A 23,845-nucleotide genomic window follows, 5' to 3' on the forward strand; every position below is an offset into this window, starting at 1 on the left:
TTATTTATTTTTAATAGTTTTATTTAACAATATTTACAGTTCAATACAAATATTGATTTAGCAAACCCATTTTTTTATTTTATTTTATTTTATTTTTTTTAATGAAAGTGTTTTAAAATACCTGTTTTTAAAATATTATTTAAAATACTCCATGTCATTTTTTAAAAATTTCTAAACAAGTTGTTGAAATGTATGGTTAATTTAAAATAGTCTATGTTGTTAATTGCAATTGCAATTTTATAAAATAATGTTTAGAAGACCCCATATAATTTTTAATAATTTTTTTAACTGTGCTATAGAAAAGCAGGATAAATTAGATTAATTTAAAACATTAATAACACTTTTATTTCAAATATAACACCCTTTATTCACCTAGAGTGAAAAATTAAGCAATAGTGCATTTTCCAAAATAACTGGAACTTATCCAGTTCTATTCATAGTAAATATGTTAAGACATTAATTAAACTGACTTTGTTTATTTAAATGATGGTTCACGGAGAACAAAATAGTATTTTAAAATAGTTCTTTTCATTGATATTCTTTTCAAATATTCATTTATCAAACATCTGCACATTAAGTAGGTAAAGAATTGTAAAAAAATTAGTACAAAAAAATTTGAAAAAAGAATATATTAAATTTTGTAAAGTATATAATGATTTATGTAACATAATTAATTAAAAATCAAGTTGAATAATGAAAAAGTATAAAACAGTTAACAGGTAACTTTAATTTGTTCCATAACTATACCGGGTCTCTTAAAATGGTTTTCTATGACGATTATTTTCAAGCTAGATATCGAAAAACTGATTTAAACGTGCAGGGGTCAATTTTTTTTAAAACGTTGTTTGTTGAAAACAAAATTTGATTTTTTTGGCTGTAAGTATTTATTTTTTTTACGTAATAAAGACATTTTTATTTAAAATGGAAACCCTTATTGGATTAGCCTTGAAAATGTCAAAAAATGTCAAACTTAACAAAAATATATAATTTCTACTACAGATATTAAATTATGTTTAAAAATTTAAAATATAAAAATATTTCTGATAAACTTCATTATATTATATTATATATTAAATTATATTGTTTCATTTAGGGGACGAAGTCTATCAGAAAATCAATTAAATATAATTTAAAATATAGTACTATAAATTATATATTTTTGGAAAACATTTTTTAACATTTTAAGGTCAAATTTAATTACATCTACTTAAAATAAAAAAATGCAGTTCTTTTAAAATATTTTTAAAATTTTCGAAAAAAATAAATAAAAAAGATATTGTTACACTATATATGTAAATCTGTCAAAAAAGAGTTTTCATAAATATTTCAGGAACGGCCAAATATATTAAATTACGATTTGCGGCAAGAAACGTTTTAAAAAAATTTAACTGTGGACATGTAAGTGTTTCTCTGCCTGGTCTAGTATCAGGAAAAGACAACCAATCAGTTATAAATTTTTTTTTATTTAAAAAATACCTGCATTTATAATTATTTGTTTATTTTATAGTTACCGTTAAATTTTACTTGAACCACTGTGCAAGGATTTATGGATTTTTAAGAATCCGTTACAGTTTAATTAAAGTTTAAGCTGGCTGTTTTGACAACGATTACAAATGGATTAATAATGGACAGTGAAAGCGGCCACGGCAGTCGACCAAAAAGGAGATTAATATCCCCGCTCTTTGAGCTATCGCCATCAATTCCAGAATTAACCTTTGCGAAGTAAGTGGTTAATAAGCGGGCGCAATTGTAATGCGAGTATGGCCTTATAAAGATCTGCGGCGTGGGACGATGGACCCCGCGAGTTAAGAGAAAACTTGTGGTCCAGTGACGGATTGCGACATTACGCATGTCCCCGGTTAATTAGCCGGGGCCAGATTTATGGCCGATGCTTCGATATGCCTTATTGGCGAACAATGGGAGACGGCTGTGTGCCGGGGATTTTTGAAACGGCACCGGTGTGTGACTCGAATAACGATGAGCTTATCAATGATGCCACCGTGTGCCTTTTTCGTTCACGGAACGCAGGCAATTAACCACTTTATTTTACGGTATGATGCGGATAATGGGCTTCATGGCCGGCGAAAGTTGACGGTAAGTAATTAAAACACACCTATTTTGCTAATTTGGTTTCTGTATCTTTTATTGCCTCAGTTTGATGGACCATAATGCGACACAAATCTATAAAATTTATTACCTGTCAAACGTAATAATAATCATAATAACAATTTTAACCACCAAATATTACGGTTGTTTCACACACACCTAAAAAGTGTTCATTTGAATTTCTTCACGTTTATAATAATTATATAAGTTTATATATTGATGATTTTAATGGTTGGACTGGCCATTCTAAAACTTCAGTTTTGTTGTTCTTTAACCATTCCTTAACCAGTTTTATTATGTGTTTTAGGTCATTATCGTGTTGGAAGGGAAATTTTAGTGGCATATTCCACTTTGCTGAAGGTAATATAATGAGCTGTAATGTTTCATTGTACTTTTCTTTATCTATAATTCCTTCGATGCGACGAATTAGACTCATACCGTGACTAGAAAAGCAATCGTACACAGCAACAGTTTGCTGCCACCATATTTTAAAGTGATACAGACGAATTTTGGATTTGGTCGTTCACTTTTAAACATGTGAAACTTTGACTCGTCACTAAGCATAACCTATTTCAAACTTGGGGCCACTAGTGAAGGTGTTTATGAGCAAAGGTCAATCTCTTTCGTACATTTTTAGGTGAATGTTGAGGTTTTTTGGCAAGTCTTGGTGCAGGTAAACTTGTTTCAGCCAAACGTCAACGAATAGTCCTTGTTGAAACATTGTTTAGTTTCACAAGGAGAAATAGTTTTTTTGTATCTGTGGGTAAAGATAGGTAAAAACAAATATTTATGATAGAACAAATGAGTCGAAAATTTTTATTAAGATGAACTAAATCAAGACCAGATTTCGCAAAATTAATCAAGGTGCTGTTTTAAACATCTTGAAAAAATTTCATATGCAGAACAATGTGGAGAACACGTATAAAGGCTTCCTCGAAAAACAAATCCAAATATCAATAAACGCATCAGACGGATATCAGTGAACAATTCAACAAAATCATTAAAGCAAATTAACCACGAAATATTCCAAGATTTCTGTGCTGATGTTTCTAATCGAACTGTGAGAAAACAGTCAGTTAAGTGGGTCTATTTATATATTCAAACGAAATCCAAATGGACTGGACAGAAATCATATGGACTGGACCACACACTTGTGGCATTTAGTACCATGGATCGATGAAACGAAGTATAAGATGTTTGGATCAGGTGGTAAACAATATGTAAAGAGGGCAGTTGGAACGAGACACGATTTTAAGTACCAAAAACCAACAGTTAAACGCAGTGGTAGAAAACATCATGGGTTTATTTTGTTGAAAATAATTTGCCTGTAGTTTCAACAAGATAACGATCCAAAATACATATCCAGGTTTGTGAAATATATTTGAACAAGACTGTAAAAAAAATAAATAAATTACTATTCTACTTTTCATAGATAAATAATATTGATTATCTCGAAATTTACAAGAATTGTCGTTACATATTGGTTAAAGATAATCAAATCAAATGGAATTTTTTCTTTCGAGATTTTAAAGACATTGTATTATTTCCATTTCAAATAAAAAATTCACATATATTACATTAAAGCTTTCAAAAGATATTAAAAAAAATTAGAGATTTGTCTCATTTGTCAAGAATATGGTATAAAAAAGTTACAATATACAGCTGCCAGAATCAACCAACCAATTTGGAATACCGGATACCAAAAAATCAAAAAATTCTAATTCTAAAATGATAAAATAATAGATTAAAGCATACGGTATGCTAATTAATGAAGACTATGTGAGAATTTAATTAAAAAAATATATTTTTATTATTTTAATTTGCAGTTTTATTAGTTGTGTGAATTAATTAACCATAAAAGACATAATCCTGTTTATTTAAGAGAATTTTGACCAAGAAAAAGAAATTAAATTAAAAAACTAATATATTATCATTACATTAATTAATGTATATGTATATGCTTATAATTACATAAGTATTTAATTATGAGATTGAGATGATATATTAAACAAAAACCTAATAGCTGGTCCATTATCCCGTCCTTCCTGCTGACTCAAGTTCTTGTTTATGCGAGTTAATACCATGTTTTATGAGTTGTCTGGATTATCGAAGATAACATAATAATCCCCAACTTGACACACTCACTTTATAGCCATAATTTTGTCGAGGCAAAGACGTTGTGCGCCTATTCCAACAATACTGTACACATTTATAATATTATTAAACCCGTTCGATAGTTTGTGCACATAAAAACAACATGGTACGATTGTATTCTTAGAACCTCCGATGTTATAACTGCCGCTTGTTAATATACGATAGGATCTACGTCAGTGAAATGTTAATAAATTTGTCTCTTTAGTCAGATGATTTTTTCAAATAAACGTTTATTGACGGTAATTTGTAGGGATTTAGTTAGTGTGTAATTTATGGCGTAAATAAAATAATTTTTCAAATCGCCACAAATTACAAAACGCAATCTGTTATTTCTTAAAACATTGCAGTTGTGTTGAATATTCAAAAGAGGTAAATTCCATTCGAAAAAATGGCATTTATAAGACTTGAAATTACTTTCTAACCAGTAAAGAACGTTGTTGCATAAATAATCTTGTGTAATTAAGCACAATCGTTTTTTTAGGAAAGCAGGATGAACACATGTTTCTCCTTAAGACGCTGCTTCTAACGAAAATAATAAATTATTAATGTGCAGTTTGAGATGTACAAAGTCGTAAATTATCGTTTCGTATTAATTAATTACGTTTTAATGTATATTATTAATGCGAGTGTGGGTGAATTAACCATTTGCAGCTACCATTATTTATGTGGATAAAAGTAATAAATCTTTCATTTCGTTAATTAACGCTTTTTAGTTTTCATTTCCAGTCGGTGTGTCATTTTACATTTTTTTTTATTGCTATTATTATTATTTACTCGCCACAAATTTAAAACGTCGCACACACACCAATAAAATTATTTACGATAAATATCTATTATTATGGTTATTTCCAGATTAAAATTTCAAAGGATCATATGGAGCACCTCATTAGAAGTTAGACGCGTCAACCACAATAATTTAGAATACCGGGTTTATTTAATGCTCGTATATATTTCAATTCAGACGATTTCAAAGCCCTAGAGGCGCATTTGAATGTTAATATCCACATAAAGAATTTAATATATTCATTTCGAACGCACTGCTCTGCATTGTTGTTGTTAATAACGACGAGATAAGTAGTTCTACTCGTCATAAATTTCGGTTTAGGCCAACGGGGCAATTCTTAATTTATTACCGAGAAATTCTTCGGACACCTCAATGAATTTTATAAGATGCGCTTTTGGTCGATTTAACATTTTGTTGTGACGCCGCCTAGGATGCAGTTTAGCCCAAGTTCCGTACGTGTATAAATTTAAATGAGGCCCGTCACAATATTTGTGCATTGTATAAATAACGTTAAGTTCCTTAACACCTGTCGCCAAACCGTCCAAAATTGGCCAATTCCAGGAAACACAAAACGACGTCGACAAGTTAGGCAACGTCTGACCATAATTTATGTGGTTGATTTGTTTGGCGAACAGATTAGTTGACAACTAATATTTAAAGTTTATCTTAATTTGCCGTCAAACCGGCGTTTATTTATTTGCTGGCGAATAAGCACAACGTCGATTTAGATAACGGAGTCGGGGGGACGCTGTATCGATGCTTCAGCGCCTCCATGCCAATTTATTGTTTAAATTAATAAGCGATAAATTATCCGTCATACATTTTAATTAGCTACGTCTGGTGATTTAATTAAATGGACGGGATAATGTTTTAGTTTAATTGCGGTCATAAGGATGTATCTAAATGCACGGTGTGCTGAGGTTTAACTCTGACACAGAAATATACTTTATATTATTCATATTCGATTTTATATGGTGTTTTTATCAAAATGACTTATGGCTTCAGAAGAAAAGAGTTTAAGGTGAAAGGAGTTTTTCAACGAATAATGTAAAACGTATCTATAATATATTTCAAAACACAAAATAACCGTACTCATTTTTTCAAATAAAAAAATGAATACAAAATAATAAATAAATAAAGTAAATAATTAAATTCAGTTCAGAAATCTAACAAAAAACTTTGTTTAATGTTTCTTGACATTATGAATTGTAAATCAAATTATCCTAGGACTTGCTTGTATTATTTAAAACGACTCAATATCACACAAAATTTAAAATTAATTCACATCATAAATTTTCTTTTTAGTTTAGAATTACTTATAGGTACTTATGTATCCTTTCACATATCTTCTAATTTAGATTGTACAGTATTTGACAAAATACAATCTCCACATCTCCAACTTTGATTTTATGATTTTTAACGACTTCCTCAATATAGATTTTTATCTATAATTTGATCTAGATGGATACCTTAAACATTTATGTATGCCTATATCTGATTATTTATCTTGATATTAAAAAAAGAGGGCGGATATGACAAAATAATTTTATTTTTTAATTTAGTGATGCTGCGACGTTTTTTTTTTTTCTCTCGACTATTTCTAATGAAAAAATTTAAGTAAATAGGTACTTTTCTATCCCCTCATATATATTCTCAAGATGATCTTATATTTGACAAAAGACAATCCCCACAATCTTCAATTTTTGTTCACACAAAACATATTTTTATCTGAAAGTAGAATAGGAAATGACATAAATAATTTTATTTTTTGATGCAGTGGTACTACGTCGTTTTAGTTGTATTACTGAAAACGTTGCAACATCATACACCAAATCTCGAATTAACCCGAATTTTATTTATAGTTTAGTGTTATCTTGAACCTGTCCATCAATTTTCTCCTGAATATTTCTAATGAAAAATAAATAATTAATAAGTATTTTTGTATGCCTTCACATACCTTCTACCCTAGATTATATATAAGTATTAATATATGTATTTGCCAAAATACAATCCTTGCCATCTCCTACTATTAATTTATATTTGTTAAGGGATTCTCCAAAGTAGATTTTTATCTCTAATTTGACGTTAAACATTTATGTTTATGTCTATGTCTAATTATTTATCTTGGTATTAAAGATGTTAAAATAATGTTATTTCGACATTTCAGTTATATTATTGAAAACGTTGCAACATTACACATCAAATCCAAAATTAATTAACATCACAAATTTTCTTTTCAGTTTCTTCTGGATATTTCTAATGAAAAATTTAAATAAATTGGTACTTTCGTAAGTCTTCACATATCTTCTAAACCAGATTATCCTGTATTTGCCAAAATACAATCGTCACATCTCCAACTTTTATTTTATATTTGTTAACAACTTCCTCAAAATATATTTTTATACAAAAGTTGATCTGGAAACATACATTAATCATTTATGTATGTCTATATTTAATTAATTATCTTGATATTAAAAGGAAGGAGGCGGAAATGGCATAAAATAATGTCATTTTGTGATGTTTCGGTTGCATTATTCGAAACGTCGCAACATTACACATAAAATCCAAAATTAATTCACACCCCACATCTTCTGTTTAGTTTAATGTTACTTTGAACTATCTATCTACTTTTTCTAAGTACTTGTATTTGAAAATAAATTTAAGGAAATAGATATTTTCTCCAGCTTTTACTTTATAATTCTTAATGACTTCCTGAACGTGGACTTTTGTCTATAATTTGTTATAGAAGGATACATCAAACATTTATGTACGTCCATATCTGATTATTTATTTAAATATTAAAGTGATGAAGGCGGAAATGCCATAAAATATTTTTCTAAATTGAAATATTACTTATTATATTTATTTTTATGATTAATATGAGCAATAAACTAAAGTGCTTTTAAATGTTTTAATTATCACAGGAACTGTTATGTTATGAAAACGTGTTTTCATACATAACCATACAGCTTTGATGGATTTGGAATATGTTGAAATAATTTGAAAACTTGAAACTCATCTCGATTATTGTTTTTTCTCTGTCAATTTTAGGAGTGTGAATAAAAATGTTGCTGCCAATATTAATTTAACTTAATTACAATTATTAACTGCGAATTATTCTAAAACATGTTTCCTTCCATCAAAATTAAGATCAGGGTGATTGATCAAGAGGTTAACACCATTGTCTATATTAAGACGACGATGAAGTAACTAGGTAAGTCTAAATTATAATGACAATTTGTGATCAGGTTGTATGTCTAGAACATGTATACTGTCACTTATTTATAACGCCTACATATCCCCATAGTATCTATAGAGTCACGCGTTCTATTATGGTATGAATGAAGAAGCGGCAATGAGCATAAGAAATACAATATGATCGTTACAAGCCAGAACTCGATCCAGTGACCAATTGCACCCGTAACAGTGGTAATACAAACTAAAACTCATCCGTCCAGTCCGTCGTAAATTAGTCTCATTACGTGAGCCTATTTATTACGGTACGTGATTCGCTGCATTGTGGGATTATTGTTCCTTGCATAAATTACTCGGATCCTACCTCTCTGCGAATTCATTTGCACAGCGGTGGCATCGCAATAGATCGTGTTAGCGGTCGAGTGTTCTATCGGTGTGCATTATACACGAAACATGGACAAGGTTTCAAGCTAATCAACATTTTAATCCGGTACAATGGTTGGAATATACATGGTTTTCACTCGGTTTTACAAGTGCATATTAACTTGTTCCCGTTTCCGTTTAACAATAGAACAAAATTAACGATGTCGACATTCATTCTGGTGCCTTTGAATCCACCACGAATCTATTTCGTGTAATTGTTTTGAAGAGTAAATAAATAAATCCCATTAATCTGTCACGAGTGTGAGCCACTAGTTTTTCTGGTCCAGCACTGGGTAACAGAAGCAGTCGACAACGATCTGGGATCGGTAATCACGTTGTTCCCGTCCCACGCACCGACCAAATATAAATATCTAAACGATTTAAATTTCGTGTAATGCACATCCGACAAGTGTAGGGGCTTAACGATTCTGGGAAAGAGCATTACTCACAACTAATCTGTCTACCGAAATTTGCATAGCGTTTATAGAGTTGTATAACTGTCATAGTGTGTTCATATGGTTACTCCAACCTTCACCACATTAGAACTTAGATTTGATGCAATAGATAATACAACATCCTTTATTCTGTCTCTTTTATTAGTCCTCCAGCTGAATTATTGTCCAATTTATGTAAAAAATCTAGCAACGAATATAGAGGTGTTAATGTCATTAACATTCATTCTTTTTAACACTTCTAGTTTCTCTTAGTCCAGATCGTATCACATAATGATGATTATATTATGACGAAAAACAATCTTCATCTTGGACAACTCCTAGCACTTCATGATTCTTAATGACTTCCTTCCAGTAAATTTTCTTGATTTATCAGCAGTTTATATCTGGAATGACAATTTTGCCAAAGGCATGTCTTTTAGAGTTAATTTAATCTTACGCTTAGTCATAATTAATCTCCAGATTATATCAGAATTCAATGAATTATGATCTACATCGACAGAGGATATAGGAAACCGAGAAATAGCAGCGGTAGCTTAGGAAGCCGCAGCATTAGTCCCGTGTACGAAGGCAGTTAAACGTCCTAATGAAGCTGTTACTCTGGTAATTACCGTACTGTTAATTGTTGCAACTCCGGCCCACAGTCTCTTATCTCTTCCCCGGTAATTGATGCGATATGTTAATTTCGAGATTTAATACCTGATATTTTACATGACATCGGGTCATTTTTCTTTTCTATGTTTATTAAGTGAGCCGATGTAATGGCTTGTTTATCACTGTCACTGTTTGGTATAATAATTATTAATATATCGACCGTGTTGTAACTATCCGATAGTCGATCTTGGTAAGGAGAAAAACTATCGGTGATGGTCATCAGGAAGTAATTAATATCGTTATTTAATTAGTTGTGAATGATTTATTTTGTTGTGGAAAGATTTAGAAGTTCAAATTTGAGATAAGCTTTCACGTCCAATGTGACTTCACTAACTAAAATGAGTCAATAACTATTTGTCACAAACTACTACTATACGTGTGTACTACATGGGTGCATTACGTGCGTAGGATAACGTACATATTTTATCGTGTCGTAGACATCCCCCCACTTAAATTGATGTTACATTTTTAATGATCCATCATCTCGTGTCTGAACAATACACACCACACAGTATTAACAAGACTATATCTCGTTGTTTCGTGCCTCTGAGGCGCTTTTTCTCTTGATTACACAATTTCACGGCACATTGTGTACTTATCTATCCGTTGCAAGATATTTATGTGGACCCCGAGGTACTACACAGGACGCGTGATATATCTACTTATGGATCATGTGTAATTATATGCGGCTTAACATACAACGAGCTTTCCTGTACAGTTCGACGTATTACATGCGTTTGCGGTGTATTAATAAATAATTACAATTTATGTTAGAAGGTAAGTTCAGCGCGCTTTCGTGGCTTGGTACTTCCTATAAACGTTCGGCGTGTCCAAATGCGGGGTAATAATAATAAACAAGTTGCATTCAATGGGTTCAGACTTACAAAAATGTTTGCCATGACAGTAACAACAGATGTTGAATTCATTGTTGATGGAAACGGTCTTTAGGATGTTGAAGTACTATACTAATCAATAGCTTTGTTCATTATTTATTAGAAAAGAGTATGCTTTTTTAGATTCTTGAAGTGAGTGTCGTCATAGACGCTGACGGGACTGAAGCAGATCGGTAAGAAACTTTCAACATTTTCATAAGATTTCATAAATTAGCTTTTTAAATTGTGGTAGCTTGCACCATATATTTGTTCTCATCGTAAAAGAAAGACATGAAAGACAAGACAAGGACAGTGATGTGCATAAATATTAAAATAAAAATTTGCTTAAATGTTCAAAAAATGCATATTAAATTGCTTTATGTACATTTAACATTGGCTCTTCCCTTTTCCGATGAAAAAATGTATATGTCTCATCTTTGAGCAAGGGTAATCTTTAAGAACTGAAGATTGAATTGAATCTAAAATGTACTTAATACAATTAACTTTGAAGACTAAAAAAGATTTTCCAATATTTTTTCATTACAACAGAAGTTGACAAATAATCAACTTTTATTAATTAAAATGAGTCTAGTTTAATTGTACTAGATTATAACATACATATAGACAGTGATTATTTAAATTAATTTTTATGAAATTCGACCAAGTAAAACTGCCACAAATAGAGAGTGATATTTGCAAATGATGGCCAATAGGAACCTCTCTGTAACTTGCTGGTTAGCTAGAAGATCACTACATACCATAAGCAAAAACAGTTGCAAAGGCCAATCATATTCACTAGACGAAGTGTCACACGAAACCACCGAAGAGTTCAAGAATTTCAAAAAGGTTCTATTATGGTATTGGAAGGAATTTGTTTTAATAGTCGAACAAATTTGTACATGGCTAATGGTAAACTACCAAGCTGCGAAAACCTTGTTTTTGTTCGTAGAAATTGGGTTCAAAGGGCTCGAAACATTGAGTACTGAGACCATACAACTTCCCTCGAGGTCACCTGACATAAATCTTATCGTACGCTTGGGATATGCTAAATTGAACCATTAACTCCTCCCTAATACTCTTCCACATGGGCCAGTATACTCTATTTGAAGAATTAATTTATATTAAATTTATTAAATCGTGTATATATTTACTATTTTTTTATTTTGAATGGGAACTTACTTTAATTCTTATATTCTTATAAATAAAATTGCAAAAACACGATAGTTTTTTCAATATTCGGGACTTTTGGACATAAGTTTGTATTCCAGTTATTGGATCCCACCTAGAGATTTCGCTATGGTTTTGTCAAACCATAACGAATATGAAAGAAGAAAGACCATTGCAAGCGCCAGCGAGGAAACCGAGTCAGTGGAATCCACAGGTGTCCGTATCACACCCACGTATGGGCAGCATGCTCCGGACACCAGAACACCGATGTAAACATCCAGCGACACGAGACATTATGAGCATCGCATCTCCGCCCTTTTAGAACGATTTATTTCGGCACTTATAATTTTTTACGTGTCGCATCGGAAAATTATCGTTGCAGATCGCTATCAAGTTGAGATTTATCGTGCACGTGAAAAACGCCGTGATTAATTAGGTTCTTTGTTGGATTACGTATAATGTTACATGATTTATGGTAAGTGCGGTTGTTCCTGCAACCGGTCATTTGTCTCAAATTTTGTTCCAAACGGACACACTTACCTACGATGACGACGTATCCGAACGACTGAGGGTTCTCGATGTTCGTACAGTTCCACCGGTGATGCCGAAATTGGTATCGGCATTCTTCCGTTGCCAATCTGATGCCGTCACCGACGGCCACCATCGCATCGGGTGATGTCTTGCACATGTCTCTTTGTTTTGCAGTCAAACCTGGCAATCGGCTGCAGAAGACCTCTGCTCCCAGGTTCACCACGCAAAAAATTACCCTGAAACAACAAACAAACATTTCATAACAGTCATTTACATAAGTACTTCAATTCGTCATTCATCATAATTGGTCGCCTGAATTAAAATAGTTACAAAATTTCTAAGGATCCATCTTAAAATTTCTTCATTCTGTTATCTTGTCACAGTTACATCACACATGTACATCGAAATGCCTCTGCCACCAACCTACTGAACCTATTTTAAATTATTTAAATAACGTAAAATTAAATTAAAGAAACCAGTTCCATCATCGTTTGTATCATGTTAACGTATTAGTCGGACGTGGTTGGTGGTCTTATCCAATTGAGAAAATCAGCGAATTCCTATTCAGATAATTAATTCGTGTGGGTTGATTATAATTGATAAATATATCGTCACATGTTTTTTTCGAAGGCAAAAATGCAAATATAATAAAAATACATAATTAGTTGCCATTAGTGTTGTTGGGTTTTTGTTTATGCAACGACCAGGTTTTAAATTTGCAACACAGAATGTCAGTTTATTTTTATAGAGATATACAAATCTCCGTTGTATGTGTTTTGTACAAAAACAATAATATATAAAGTATAGTGAGAATTAACACTGATATCAACTAGAAATAAAAGTCTGTAACATTTAAATTCTACTGACATTTTATTTACATCTATGTACATATATGCATTTAGATATTATCAAAACTTAAGTCTATAAATAAAAAGAGATATACAAGAAAACAGATAGCTGATTTATTGTAATTCCTTCAATTACATAAATTCTAACCAATATAAATATAAATATAAATATTGATAACGCTACATGTAACTAAAGATTCACTGAAAACATTCAAAAATTATAACATTTAAATTAAACAATTGAAGTTTATATTTCTGCATGAGTAAAGGATTTATCGTGCTTGAGGGCAATAGGTCCCTCAACAGTGGTGCCACTATTCATGTCACAGATAGCAATTTGATATTTACAAAATCCTTCGGCGTCACGATAGAAGAGGACATTCATGCACTTCTCCACCAATTCTACAGCCTCCTTTTGAGTGGGATGCGGATTTTTTTCAAGAGCATTGCGTATCAGGGGCGCAGCCATCTGAGCACCAAATCCGGTACATATTATTTTATCAGTATAGGACGTGCCCAGTTTATCCACGGTTCCAAGGAACGGTACACCATTCTAAAAAAAGTTTGTGTTACAATTGATGAGGTTAGGTTACGTTAGACTAGGTTGGGTTAAGTTAGGTTAGGTTGGGTTATGTTAGGTTAGGTGAAATTTGTTCAATTTTTGTTAAAGAACGAGTTTGATATTATCCTAAAACCAGATTTGGAATTAATATTCGTTTAACTTGTACTAATGGTACCGTAAGATGTTAATTACCTCATTTCCACCGATAAGAAAGTTATTCCACAACGGATCGAACATACATTTTCTGCGATACATGAGTCTAGTTAACCAGCAATGCAAGGAATGAGGCTTTAAATAAGTGCCCTCTTCCATTCGATCTTCTTCAGCAGACCTAGAAAATTCAGCGCAGAAATGCTCGACAATTCAAAATTAGAAAAAAATAGAAAATTTTGAAATATTTAGGATAATTTAAAATATACATATAAGTATGTTATTTTGATTTTGGATGGTTGGAAAAGAATTAGATGATCTAAATTTTCAAAAATTCTTGAAAAACCGACTGTGTAGGTCGAAAACGGTACTATCTCTAATCATATCATACTTACACCTTCTGCTTCATCAAATCCCAGACGTACTGAAAGTCAGCATAATCACCGCTAGCACCTAGGATGATGTTGTCATTGACTTTCAAAACTCTGGGGCAATGAGTGTAACGAGCCAGAGTTCCGTAATATCCTAGCATGTCGCCTGCTATAATTACTCCGGTAGAGTATTGCAAGGCGATAATCGAGCTAGATGTGGTGACCAGTGCCCTAATATTTTTCAAATAAATGATTGAATGATTAGTCAGTCATTTTGACAAATACGTTTACTTACTGAGACCTTTGGGCAGATTTATTTACGCCAGATGAGGTGGACGGTGCATTCGACGCGGAATTTGGTCTCTTTTGCATAAACAACGACGGAACACCTCCGTGGTGGTTAAACATTTTCGAAATAACTTTGGAAAGAAAACCGAGTGACTTTACAAAATGATCCGCGGAATAATGTCAAATTTAAGCGTAGGCATTAATAAGGTAAACTTTTTATTGACAGATAAAAAACAATTGCTAGGAGGCACATTATAGTAACAAAAATAGAGAATATAAATCAAATTATTCATATTTCTCCTTTCACATAACTAAATAAAAATACATTTTCCACCATGCATTTTTCCACCAATATGACCTCAGTTTTGGTATGCTGCAGATTTTCTTTAAGAGTCCTATAAGATGTGTTGCTAATTGTGCACCAAAAAGAAGTGCATATAATTTTTTTCAATATACAATATATTTAATTTATTATTGTCCCAAGAAACGGTACACAATTCTAAAAATGTTTATTACAAATGATTGAGACAAAATAAAAAGGCTTTAACGACAACATATTGAATAATTGACATTCCATTTTTTGTGTTATTTACTAAATTAGATATCAAAAGCTTAAAACAAAATTTCAACGATTTATTAAGTATATAAAATAATGTATAACTGCTATTTCTAAATGTAATAAAAATATAAATATTTCACATAGTTTGATAATATTTCTCAAATAAATTCCTTCTTCCATGCTATCCTCCTCATCAACATTAAAAAAATATAGAAATGCAGGAATATTTAAAATCAGAGAATATTCGCCAAAAATATAAGAGATTTATATAAATTTAGAAAGTAAAAAATACAATTTGCACTGTGGATGATCCATATAGTGACATAAAAGATATTTATTTTATATATTGTTTCAATAATTAGAAAAATAGCATGATTCACTTAGAACTTTCATAAAAAATTGATGATAAGCTATATTGCCTTTTGTCCTACTTTTGTATTCCTTTGCTCAAACTCCAAAAGTCACAGAGTAACTCTTTAAAAAACTACAGAACTAAATAAAAATATATAAATCAGGATAATTTGCTTTAGATATTCATAAAACACAGCAATCTAATCTGATAATTTCAAAATTAAATTTGAAGAATTGATTAAATAAGGTTTAAATTAAAACATAAAATATTAATTGTTTTGATATATTTGGATGACGCACCAGAAATTCCCTTAAATTCTCGGAAATCTTTACAGCGTAAAGGTTCTAGGAAAAGTTTCCGTTCTCGAAGAATAATCACGGAGAACGGAAATAGTACAATCTCTAAATACGTCATTCTGCTTGATAGTCACCACTATCGTCTATCTTGTTATTGACAATATTCCGAGACAATGTACGTAATTGGTAAGTTCTGTGACATCCTAACAAGTCTCTCGTTACAATTATCCTTGTAGAATAATGCACGACAATAATTGAACTGAAAGTAGACATCGCAGCTCTAACTTTTTAAAAGTTTTTCTATGTATTAATCTTTTGGACAAAGAGGTTGTCTTACTATGGGTAGTTTTACTGGCTCCCGATAAAGTGGATGGAACATTTATTTTACTATTTAATGTATTTGGTGTAAACGTCTGGGAAACTTCATGGTGGTTAAATTATAACTTCAGATTATATTAAAATTCATGAATTCAAAAAATCATTCTTAAATATTATTATTAAAATGATCAAATAAATGAATTTAATTTAAATAACATATTTTTATTCTTTATAGTTATTTCATAGAATAAACCAATATTGCACAATTAATTAACCAACTTATTGGCAACATTTTTTTATGTTATTATATATATATATATATATATATATATATATATATAGAAATTGGTCAATTTTTATATTACAGATAAGTTGAAAGTCTGAAAATTGTATAATAAATTGGCATATGTGGAACAGCTATGATAAAAAATATAATCGTTTAACACATACTAATTAATGGTACTGGATATTTGGGCTGGTACTAGTAATCAAAGTTTACTAGAAAATTGTCGAAAAATACAACATGTTCTTTCTTCCAAAAATATATTATTAACCAATTAAAAATTGGCCAATAAATTCACAAACTTTTAAATCACACATAGCAAGAAATTAAAGATCTCAAAATTGAACAACAAATTGACATGTGTAAAACAGCTATAATGGAAAAACATCATTTGAAGAAAAGGAAATAGTTTTAAAACTACATATTAATTAAATTGTATAGATAATTGAGTTATTTATTTTACAAAAATAACACATACATAAAAACTCAGTAATAATTAAATTTTAAATAATATATAATTTAACAAACATATAATAATGGACATTACTTAGTAAGGTGGGTAAAAACAGTAATAGTATTCAGCGACAGTTGACATAACCATATATTTACATAAAATATTTTGAAGTATACAACAAATATGAATTTATTAATTGTTTAGTTTATGTTACGTCGGTAATACAAATTTTATTTCATTTTCTAGTATTAACCATACATTGAACAATGTAATGTTTTTGCAGCTTTTCAAACAATCAAATGCGAATATTTATTTGACAAAGATATAGAGTAATAACATTCAAACTGTCAACATTATTTGATTATTTCTGTTACTCGCTTTATGGCCAGTTTCAAATCAAATTAAAAAATTAATTAATAACCCAAAGTGTCATTTTAAGAAATGATATCTACAAACTAATATGATAAGATCTATTTACCGTGTGCAAGAAATCTTTAATAATTTCCTCATTTCTCATTAATTTCTAATAAAACAGCTAATTGCCTTATAATTAACGATTATGGAATCGTAAAATTATATTTGCATTCGTAATAATTACAAAAGTATATTTATGTGCATTTCAGTCGTAAACCTGCAGTCGAATCAATGTTCTGCGGCCGTTTCACCATCCGAGTGTTCGTTTTATTTAAATAAACTAATAACTGTGGGATCAAAAAGTAAAAAAACACTACACTCGAATTTGATATCCAAATCCAGTAGTAGACAATAAATAGTTGACATGGTAGCGGCAATAAAGTCGTCCGCGATAAATGCTAAGTGGTACAATAAAACCGAATGTAACTTTAATTTTATTATCGACTTTTACTGTTAAATATGTTTTATTACGAAGAAATACGCGTTTCTTTTGCGCATCCGTGGGCGTTTTTAACGGCTCGAAATGTACATAAGATAATCAGTGAGGAGACACTGGTCTTTTCAGCGGTCGGTCTTATTAGTAACAGATATTTCATGTCAATTAAAGCGTACTTGAATCGCACAAACAGAAATAATAAAGGGAGACAGTCTCGGCATTCTCCTTTTTACATTCTTTCTTTGCCCGGTCAGTTTTTTTCGAGTGGTTTCTGTGTCTATCACATTTTTCTCAACGATGTTTTCCCAACGATTACCGGACCGATCGTGTTTATGTACGCAATCAATAATCATAATGGGGGAATTAACTCGCCACACTATAAAACCGACTCAATAAATTGCAAAACACAAACATGTGTTTACAGATTGTAATTGACCGGTGGGTAAAAAACGGCACACATAAACCGCCACGAGATATGAACGATGGTGGAGCCGAACGACAACAAATTCATAACTAAATCATGCATAAAATTTATAGCGATACATCGAAGGGAAAAATGAATTCCGAATAAAATTCGGGTTATTAATTTTGCTCGGGAGCAGCGGAGCATGTAACTCGCGGTGCAAAGGTGTGTTTCAATTTTCCTGCATCCTTAAAACAATTAACAACATACGTATTAACACTTGGACTGCCAATAGAAAAACTCGGTAATGAATAATGTATTTGTATTTCCAATAGAACGGCATAATTACAAAGAATTCACGCTGTTTATAATAATGATGATTGCGGTATAATAGTGTGGAACACCCATTCCAGTACTTTCGTTTGATTGGCCGTGTGTAGGAGCAATTACAATTGTAAATGTCCTGGAATAATTATTGTTAACATGGTGGGTATTTACAAAACGCAATTACAGAAAGGTATAAAGTAAGTGCTGTTTTATATAACCTTCATTTGGCTTAATTTACTAATGCCCGTCTCCATTCGTTCCCATCGTTGCCTTGCGCTCGAGACGTGGGTACGTCCAAATTGGGAATAAGCAGAACCATAACCAAGTAAACATAACAATCTCACACGATCTGGGCACAGGAAAAAAAAAATAAAGAAAATATTAAAGGCGTGTATCAACACAACTCATATAAACGGGCGCAATAAAATTTTACAAGAGTTAACGATTTTTTGTTATGGTTAAACGGTGACTATCTAAATGAAATCAGTAGTTGGTATGTCAGAAGATGGTGTAATAAACAAAAATGACGGAGGTCTGGAACTGGTGGTAGCCCGAGCAATAAAGAAGCTTTGAACGGCCCACACGTTCCCACCTGACATCAGATAATTAAATCAGTGAGTCAGGAGATCCACACTCGTAAATGACACGACAATGCTGCACACAGCTAATCATGTCATCAAATATGTGCACCCAAATCATCGATTTGATTGGGGCACAATAAAATACGGTTTTATTATTCTCTTGCACCGACGAAATTGTAAAGAAAGACGAACTGAGCTTTATTTTGGAATCCATTCAAAGCATTTAACTTGTATTTTTTCTAAATTGACCTGAAATGAATATAGAAAATTATAAATAAAAAAGTAAAACAGTGTCACGTAAGTAAAATGTCCAATTAAAGTTTCAGCTAGGTAATTTATTACCTGTCCTTCAAAAAGTGCATACTTGATTCCTTTGGACTTAAAGTACTAAAAAAAGGAACAAACATCGTAAATCATACATTATGTGAAACTTTTATTATTTTTACTTTAGAAGCTTATTCGTCGTCCCTTGAGAAAAAAATAACTAATGTCTGAAGCAGCAGTTTCCAAATTCAAATTCTGATTCATGCATTTTTGCATTTGCACGTTGACATACTTTGGTACATTAAAAACTGATCTGCATTTATCAGAATTGCAACGTGCCAGAGAATCAGGTATTCAAATTACAAAGTATAATCTAGAAATTCTCTTAATCTGCAAGTAGTGTACCGATTTAATGTAATTTTTCCAATTCTCTTTGCCGTATAAATAGCTAGTCAATTTACAAAATAGGCTTGAACTTAAGTACTTTTAAAGGCATTCAAATGTCCTCAGTAGTTTCAATAAACATTCTTAGCTACGATTTTAGTATATCATTATTTTAATGACTTATTTTATATTTATGTTCGTTCCATGGGAAATTGATTATCTCAAGTGTACTATAGGCACTGAAATTCAATCGATATCCAGTTGCATTCTAAATAAGGTAATAAATTTACCAATACTTAAGATTAACTATGTTAATATGCTCAAGTTGAGCAGCCTCAACAGGTTCATACCATTCACCAACCAATTCTTATTAAACGATCACTACTACACGACCAAACTGAATACATGCATATTAAATAATAATAATAATGAAAAAATATTGAATTGCGTAGAGCTGATGTTGCTCAATTCCGGTTGAAAAACCCGTAAAGAAGCGAATGGAATTTGGCTTTCGTTTTTGTGGAAATGCATCTCATTATTTTCGGTCGTTACAGAAAACGTGGCACGCAGGCCGATTCCCACATCTCGGATTTTACTAACAAGGGTTAGGTTAGATAAAACAACAGTAAAAAGGTCTTAAAAGCCACAAAACTGTATTACATTACGAACGCGTGAGCGCACTGTCAAATAGGTTTGTCTTTTTTATATCGTCCGTTTTTATCTTGACACGGACGACATGGAACTCGAATAAAAGTCTATTGTGGTTTAACACCCCCCAAAATCTGTAATCTAAATACCGGGTAGAAAATAAGTGGTAAAACCACTACAAGGAAGATTTGGGCCATTGTCAATACGGGGATAAGGAATCTGGGTCCAATTTGGAAAAAATTGTAGTAACAAAAAAAAAATTTTACTACTCAGTCTCAGTTAGTGATAAAATCCTTTTTAAGTTGTTTTCCAATTGTAATTTATCAAGTACCTAACCTTTACAGTAATTGGCCAATATCAAAATATGTAAGTGTAAACCCTAAAATAGTAGTTATAAAAAATGGTACTATTTAGACTAAAAAATAATGATAGTAATATAATAATTGGAGAGTCAAATGCCATATCCTGAACATTTCACAAAAAAAATTAAACGACTATTTGCATAAGAAATTTAGAAAAGATAAAATAATATCCTTTTTTAAGAGACTTTCCCATTTTCATTGACCAATATCAAAAAAAGTGTAATCTTATTTAATTGTAAGAACGTGAGAACAACGAAATTTTTAAAAATTTCTTTAGGTATATTTTTAAATATAAAATAAAATCCTTTTTAAGTTGTTTTCCAATTGTACTTGACCAATAATAACATATGTAAGTGTAAACCCTAATCTTAGTAATTATAAAAAAAAATTATATCAAAGGTGATATCCTGATCATTTCACAACAAAATAAACGACTATATGCATAAAACATTTCGAAAAAGATAAAATAACATCCTTTTTTAAGAATTGTAAATGTGTAAATCTAATCTTATTTAATTATTAAAATGTGAGAAAAAAAATTGTAGATTTTAGTCGATTAATCATAAAGTTTTTAAAAATTAACTATATTTTTAAATATAAAATAAAATCCCTTTTAAGTTGTTTTCCAATTGTAATTGACCAATAACAACATATGTAAGTGTAAGCCCTATAAAGAATTACTATTCAGTAACAAAAATAATGATAAAATATAATATATGTAAGGTCGAAAAAGTTAAAAAATAATACTTTTTTAAGAGGTAATTGACAAAAATCAAAATATGTTAATGTAAATTCTCATCTTAATCAATTAAAAATACGTGATAAAACAAAATCTTAGATTCCAGTCAATTATTATATTATAGTTTTTCAATAAATTCATTATGTACATATTAATAGATAAAAATGCTAAAGAATTTTATTCAATTTTACGATCAGGAAATGCCTGATGATGTACAAGTTAACCACATTCACCCAATGTGACAGGATTTTCGTGAAATGACTTTGCAGAAATAATCAGATCAGTCTCTGATTGTTCATTCAGTATATCAAGATGACCACATCCACTCAACCAAGCTTGACCTCCACGACCACAGTGCAATCCTTTCCAGACTTTTTCAATTCTCCGTTTTGTTTAAAATTTATTTTAAATTTAAATAAAGATAAATAATAAATAAAGTTTTAGCAAATTTTATAGAACAATATAGTTATAGAAAACGTATATAGGGAATTTTATGGCTTGGTGTGAGGGTATAACCGATTGCACCTAAATTATTTGACGGGTTTTATCTAAATTATCGTTCCAAAGTGGCAAAGCCATTAAGAGTGTATTAGTGAAAAGGACACTACAAGAGCAGCTGGCCTGTTAATTTATACTTACTTTATTTACTGTGGATTATTGAACGAACACCTTGAATCAGATTAAACCGATACACTGCCCATTACAGATCACAAAATACCAAACGCTCTATTAAATAGGTTTACAACTTCGATAAAAGCATTTATCAGAACACAATTATATTTTATTCAGAAAATTTTAAGTTCATTCAAAAAGAAATTTACTGCCTTTTATCACGACGTTTCATATGTTCATTCTAGTTTTAACCTACCAATTAAATTTCAAGGATCAAACCACCAGTTTTATTTGTGGCCGTAAAATGTATGTTTCACACGAGTGTGTGTGCAGCAGCAGATTGTGTATGCAACAGTCAAGTAAGCAAGAGTAATTAAGTAATGGAAAATGCACATATTTACATATTTATTCAAATTAATCGAGTCAATTATTATGTAAGGTACCCAATAAAATTATCGCAACGCTAATTGATACGGATCATAATTAATAATTTTATTGAGATTTAAAGCACGCTATTAATCATACGCGAGGACGTTTAAATTGGCGCTTTCAACATGTCAGTCATGAACGTTGTGAAAATTGTTATCTATATTTGTCTAATAAATCAACTAGTGATCGGCGTGTTTTTGCAACTTTCGAGCGTCGATACCCGTCCACGTCGTTGTTGCATTGTGAGATAATTAAGACAACGTCGGCTCGACGGCGTCCAGTCGTATTAATTAATGAACCGAAAACAACAAATCCCATTGATTAGATTGCATAAGTAATTTCTAATTAATTAACGAAAACATTCCGCACTATTGACAAAGTGTGGGTTCCACCATAAATTTGAACGGACCTATAAGGAAACTTAACGATGCCACTAATTTTAATAATGTGACATTGATAAACTTATAATCAAAATTTATGACATGTGTGGTGAATTCGATAATGTAAAAGCGCGATATTTATTTAAGTTAATCCTGATTTAAGCCGTCAGTTTCGAATGGTCGTAAAATGCAAGATTGAGGCGAAAACAAAACTTACACGCCTTAAAGACTTAATTCAAATCGAATTTGAATTTATTGAGGAAAACTGACTGGCCTGCAAACAGTGTCATCGACAAGCGATTTAATTTCTCGGAGCACTCTCGCATCGGTGAATAAAAATTAACATATGCAAATGATATGCCACTATTATTAGGCACGTTATCAAAATATTTACATAAATTTGAAAGTTATTGTAACATTTACAGGCGTTTTAGGTATTTTTAAACGAACGAGTTTTAATACGGCGCTCATGAATTCCCATTTTAATTGTATTGAGTGTCCGTTGGGGTTATTGGAGAATCGATATATTATTTACAGTTACGATTTTTATCGATTCTTATCAAAAAATCATCCAAAAATTTTATTTTAAAATTATAACTGGCTTTGGGAGTAACTCATTACTGATGTTTTGAGTACTGTTATAACTTGCTTGTGACAAAGGATAAAATATTAAAAGGGCTAAGTGAAAGAACATTAATTTTTAATGTTAAAATTTCTTTAACATCTAGCTAATTTAATTTAATTTAATTTAATTTAATGCGGGACTAGATGGCCGAGTTGCAGTTAAAAAAACACTGCTATATAAGAAAAACAAAGCGTCCCGTTTGACATTTGCAAAATTCCACTTGTCATAGACTCAGGAAAAATGGAACACTGTCCTTTAAAGTGATAAAAGTAAATTTAATTTGTTTGAGGCGGATGGTAGACCATTTATGAGACGGCCAATGGCGCAACCATATCATGTTAAATACAAGATCTCTACGGTTATACATGGTGGTGGAAGCATTATAGTTTGGTGATACTTTTCTCGATCCAAAGTTGGACATG

The 23,845-nt window shown here is 31.1% G+C and overlaps 2 protein-coding genes across 4 annotated transcripts in view; both read right to left on the reverse strand.

The window, feature by feature from the left end:
• Positions 1 to 23,845, reverse strand: part of LOC109597141 (protein Wnt-2) — a 67,522-nt gene that overhangs the window by 12,778 nt on the left and 30,899 nt on the right. For both annotated transcript variants that reach the window (XM_020012776.2, XM_049961411.1), the window contains exon 2: positions 12,348 to 12,574. In XM_020012776.2, the coding sequence (XP_019868335.1) occupies positions 12,348 to 12,574 (227 nt within the window). The remainder of the gene's footprint in view (positions 1 to 12,347; positions 12,575 to 23,845) is intronic.
• Positions 13,279 to 14,737, reverse strand: LOC109597150 (proteasome subunit beta type-4). Of its 2 annotated transcripts, none has more exons than XM_020012796.2 (4): positions 14,571 to 14,737; positions 14,294 to 14,500; positions 13,941 to 14,079; positions 13,279 to 13,739 (listed from the first exon to the last, which is right to left on the reverse strand). In XM_020012796.2, the coding sequence occupies exons 1-4, from the start codon at positions 14,675 to 14,677 to the stop codon at positions 13,434 to 13,436; spliced, it is 759 nt and encodes a 252-aa protein (XP_019868355.1). In that variant the 5' UTR covers positions 14,678 to 14,737; the 3' UTR covers positions 13,279 to 13,433. The 2 variants fall into 2 exon arrangements, with proteins under 2 accessions (XP_019868355.1, XP_019868347.1); XM_020012788.2 differs by having other exon boundaries at positions 14,565 to 14,735.

This window comes from Aethina tumida, chromosome 1, assembly GCF_024364675.1.
Source record: "Aethina tumida isolate Nest 87 chromosome 1, icAetTumi1.1, whole genome shotgun sequence".
Lineage (NCBI taxonomy): Eukaryota > Metazoa > Arthropoda > Insecta > Coleoptera > Nitidulidae > Aethina > Aethina tumida.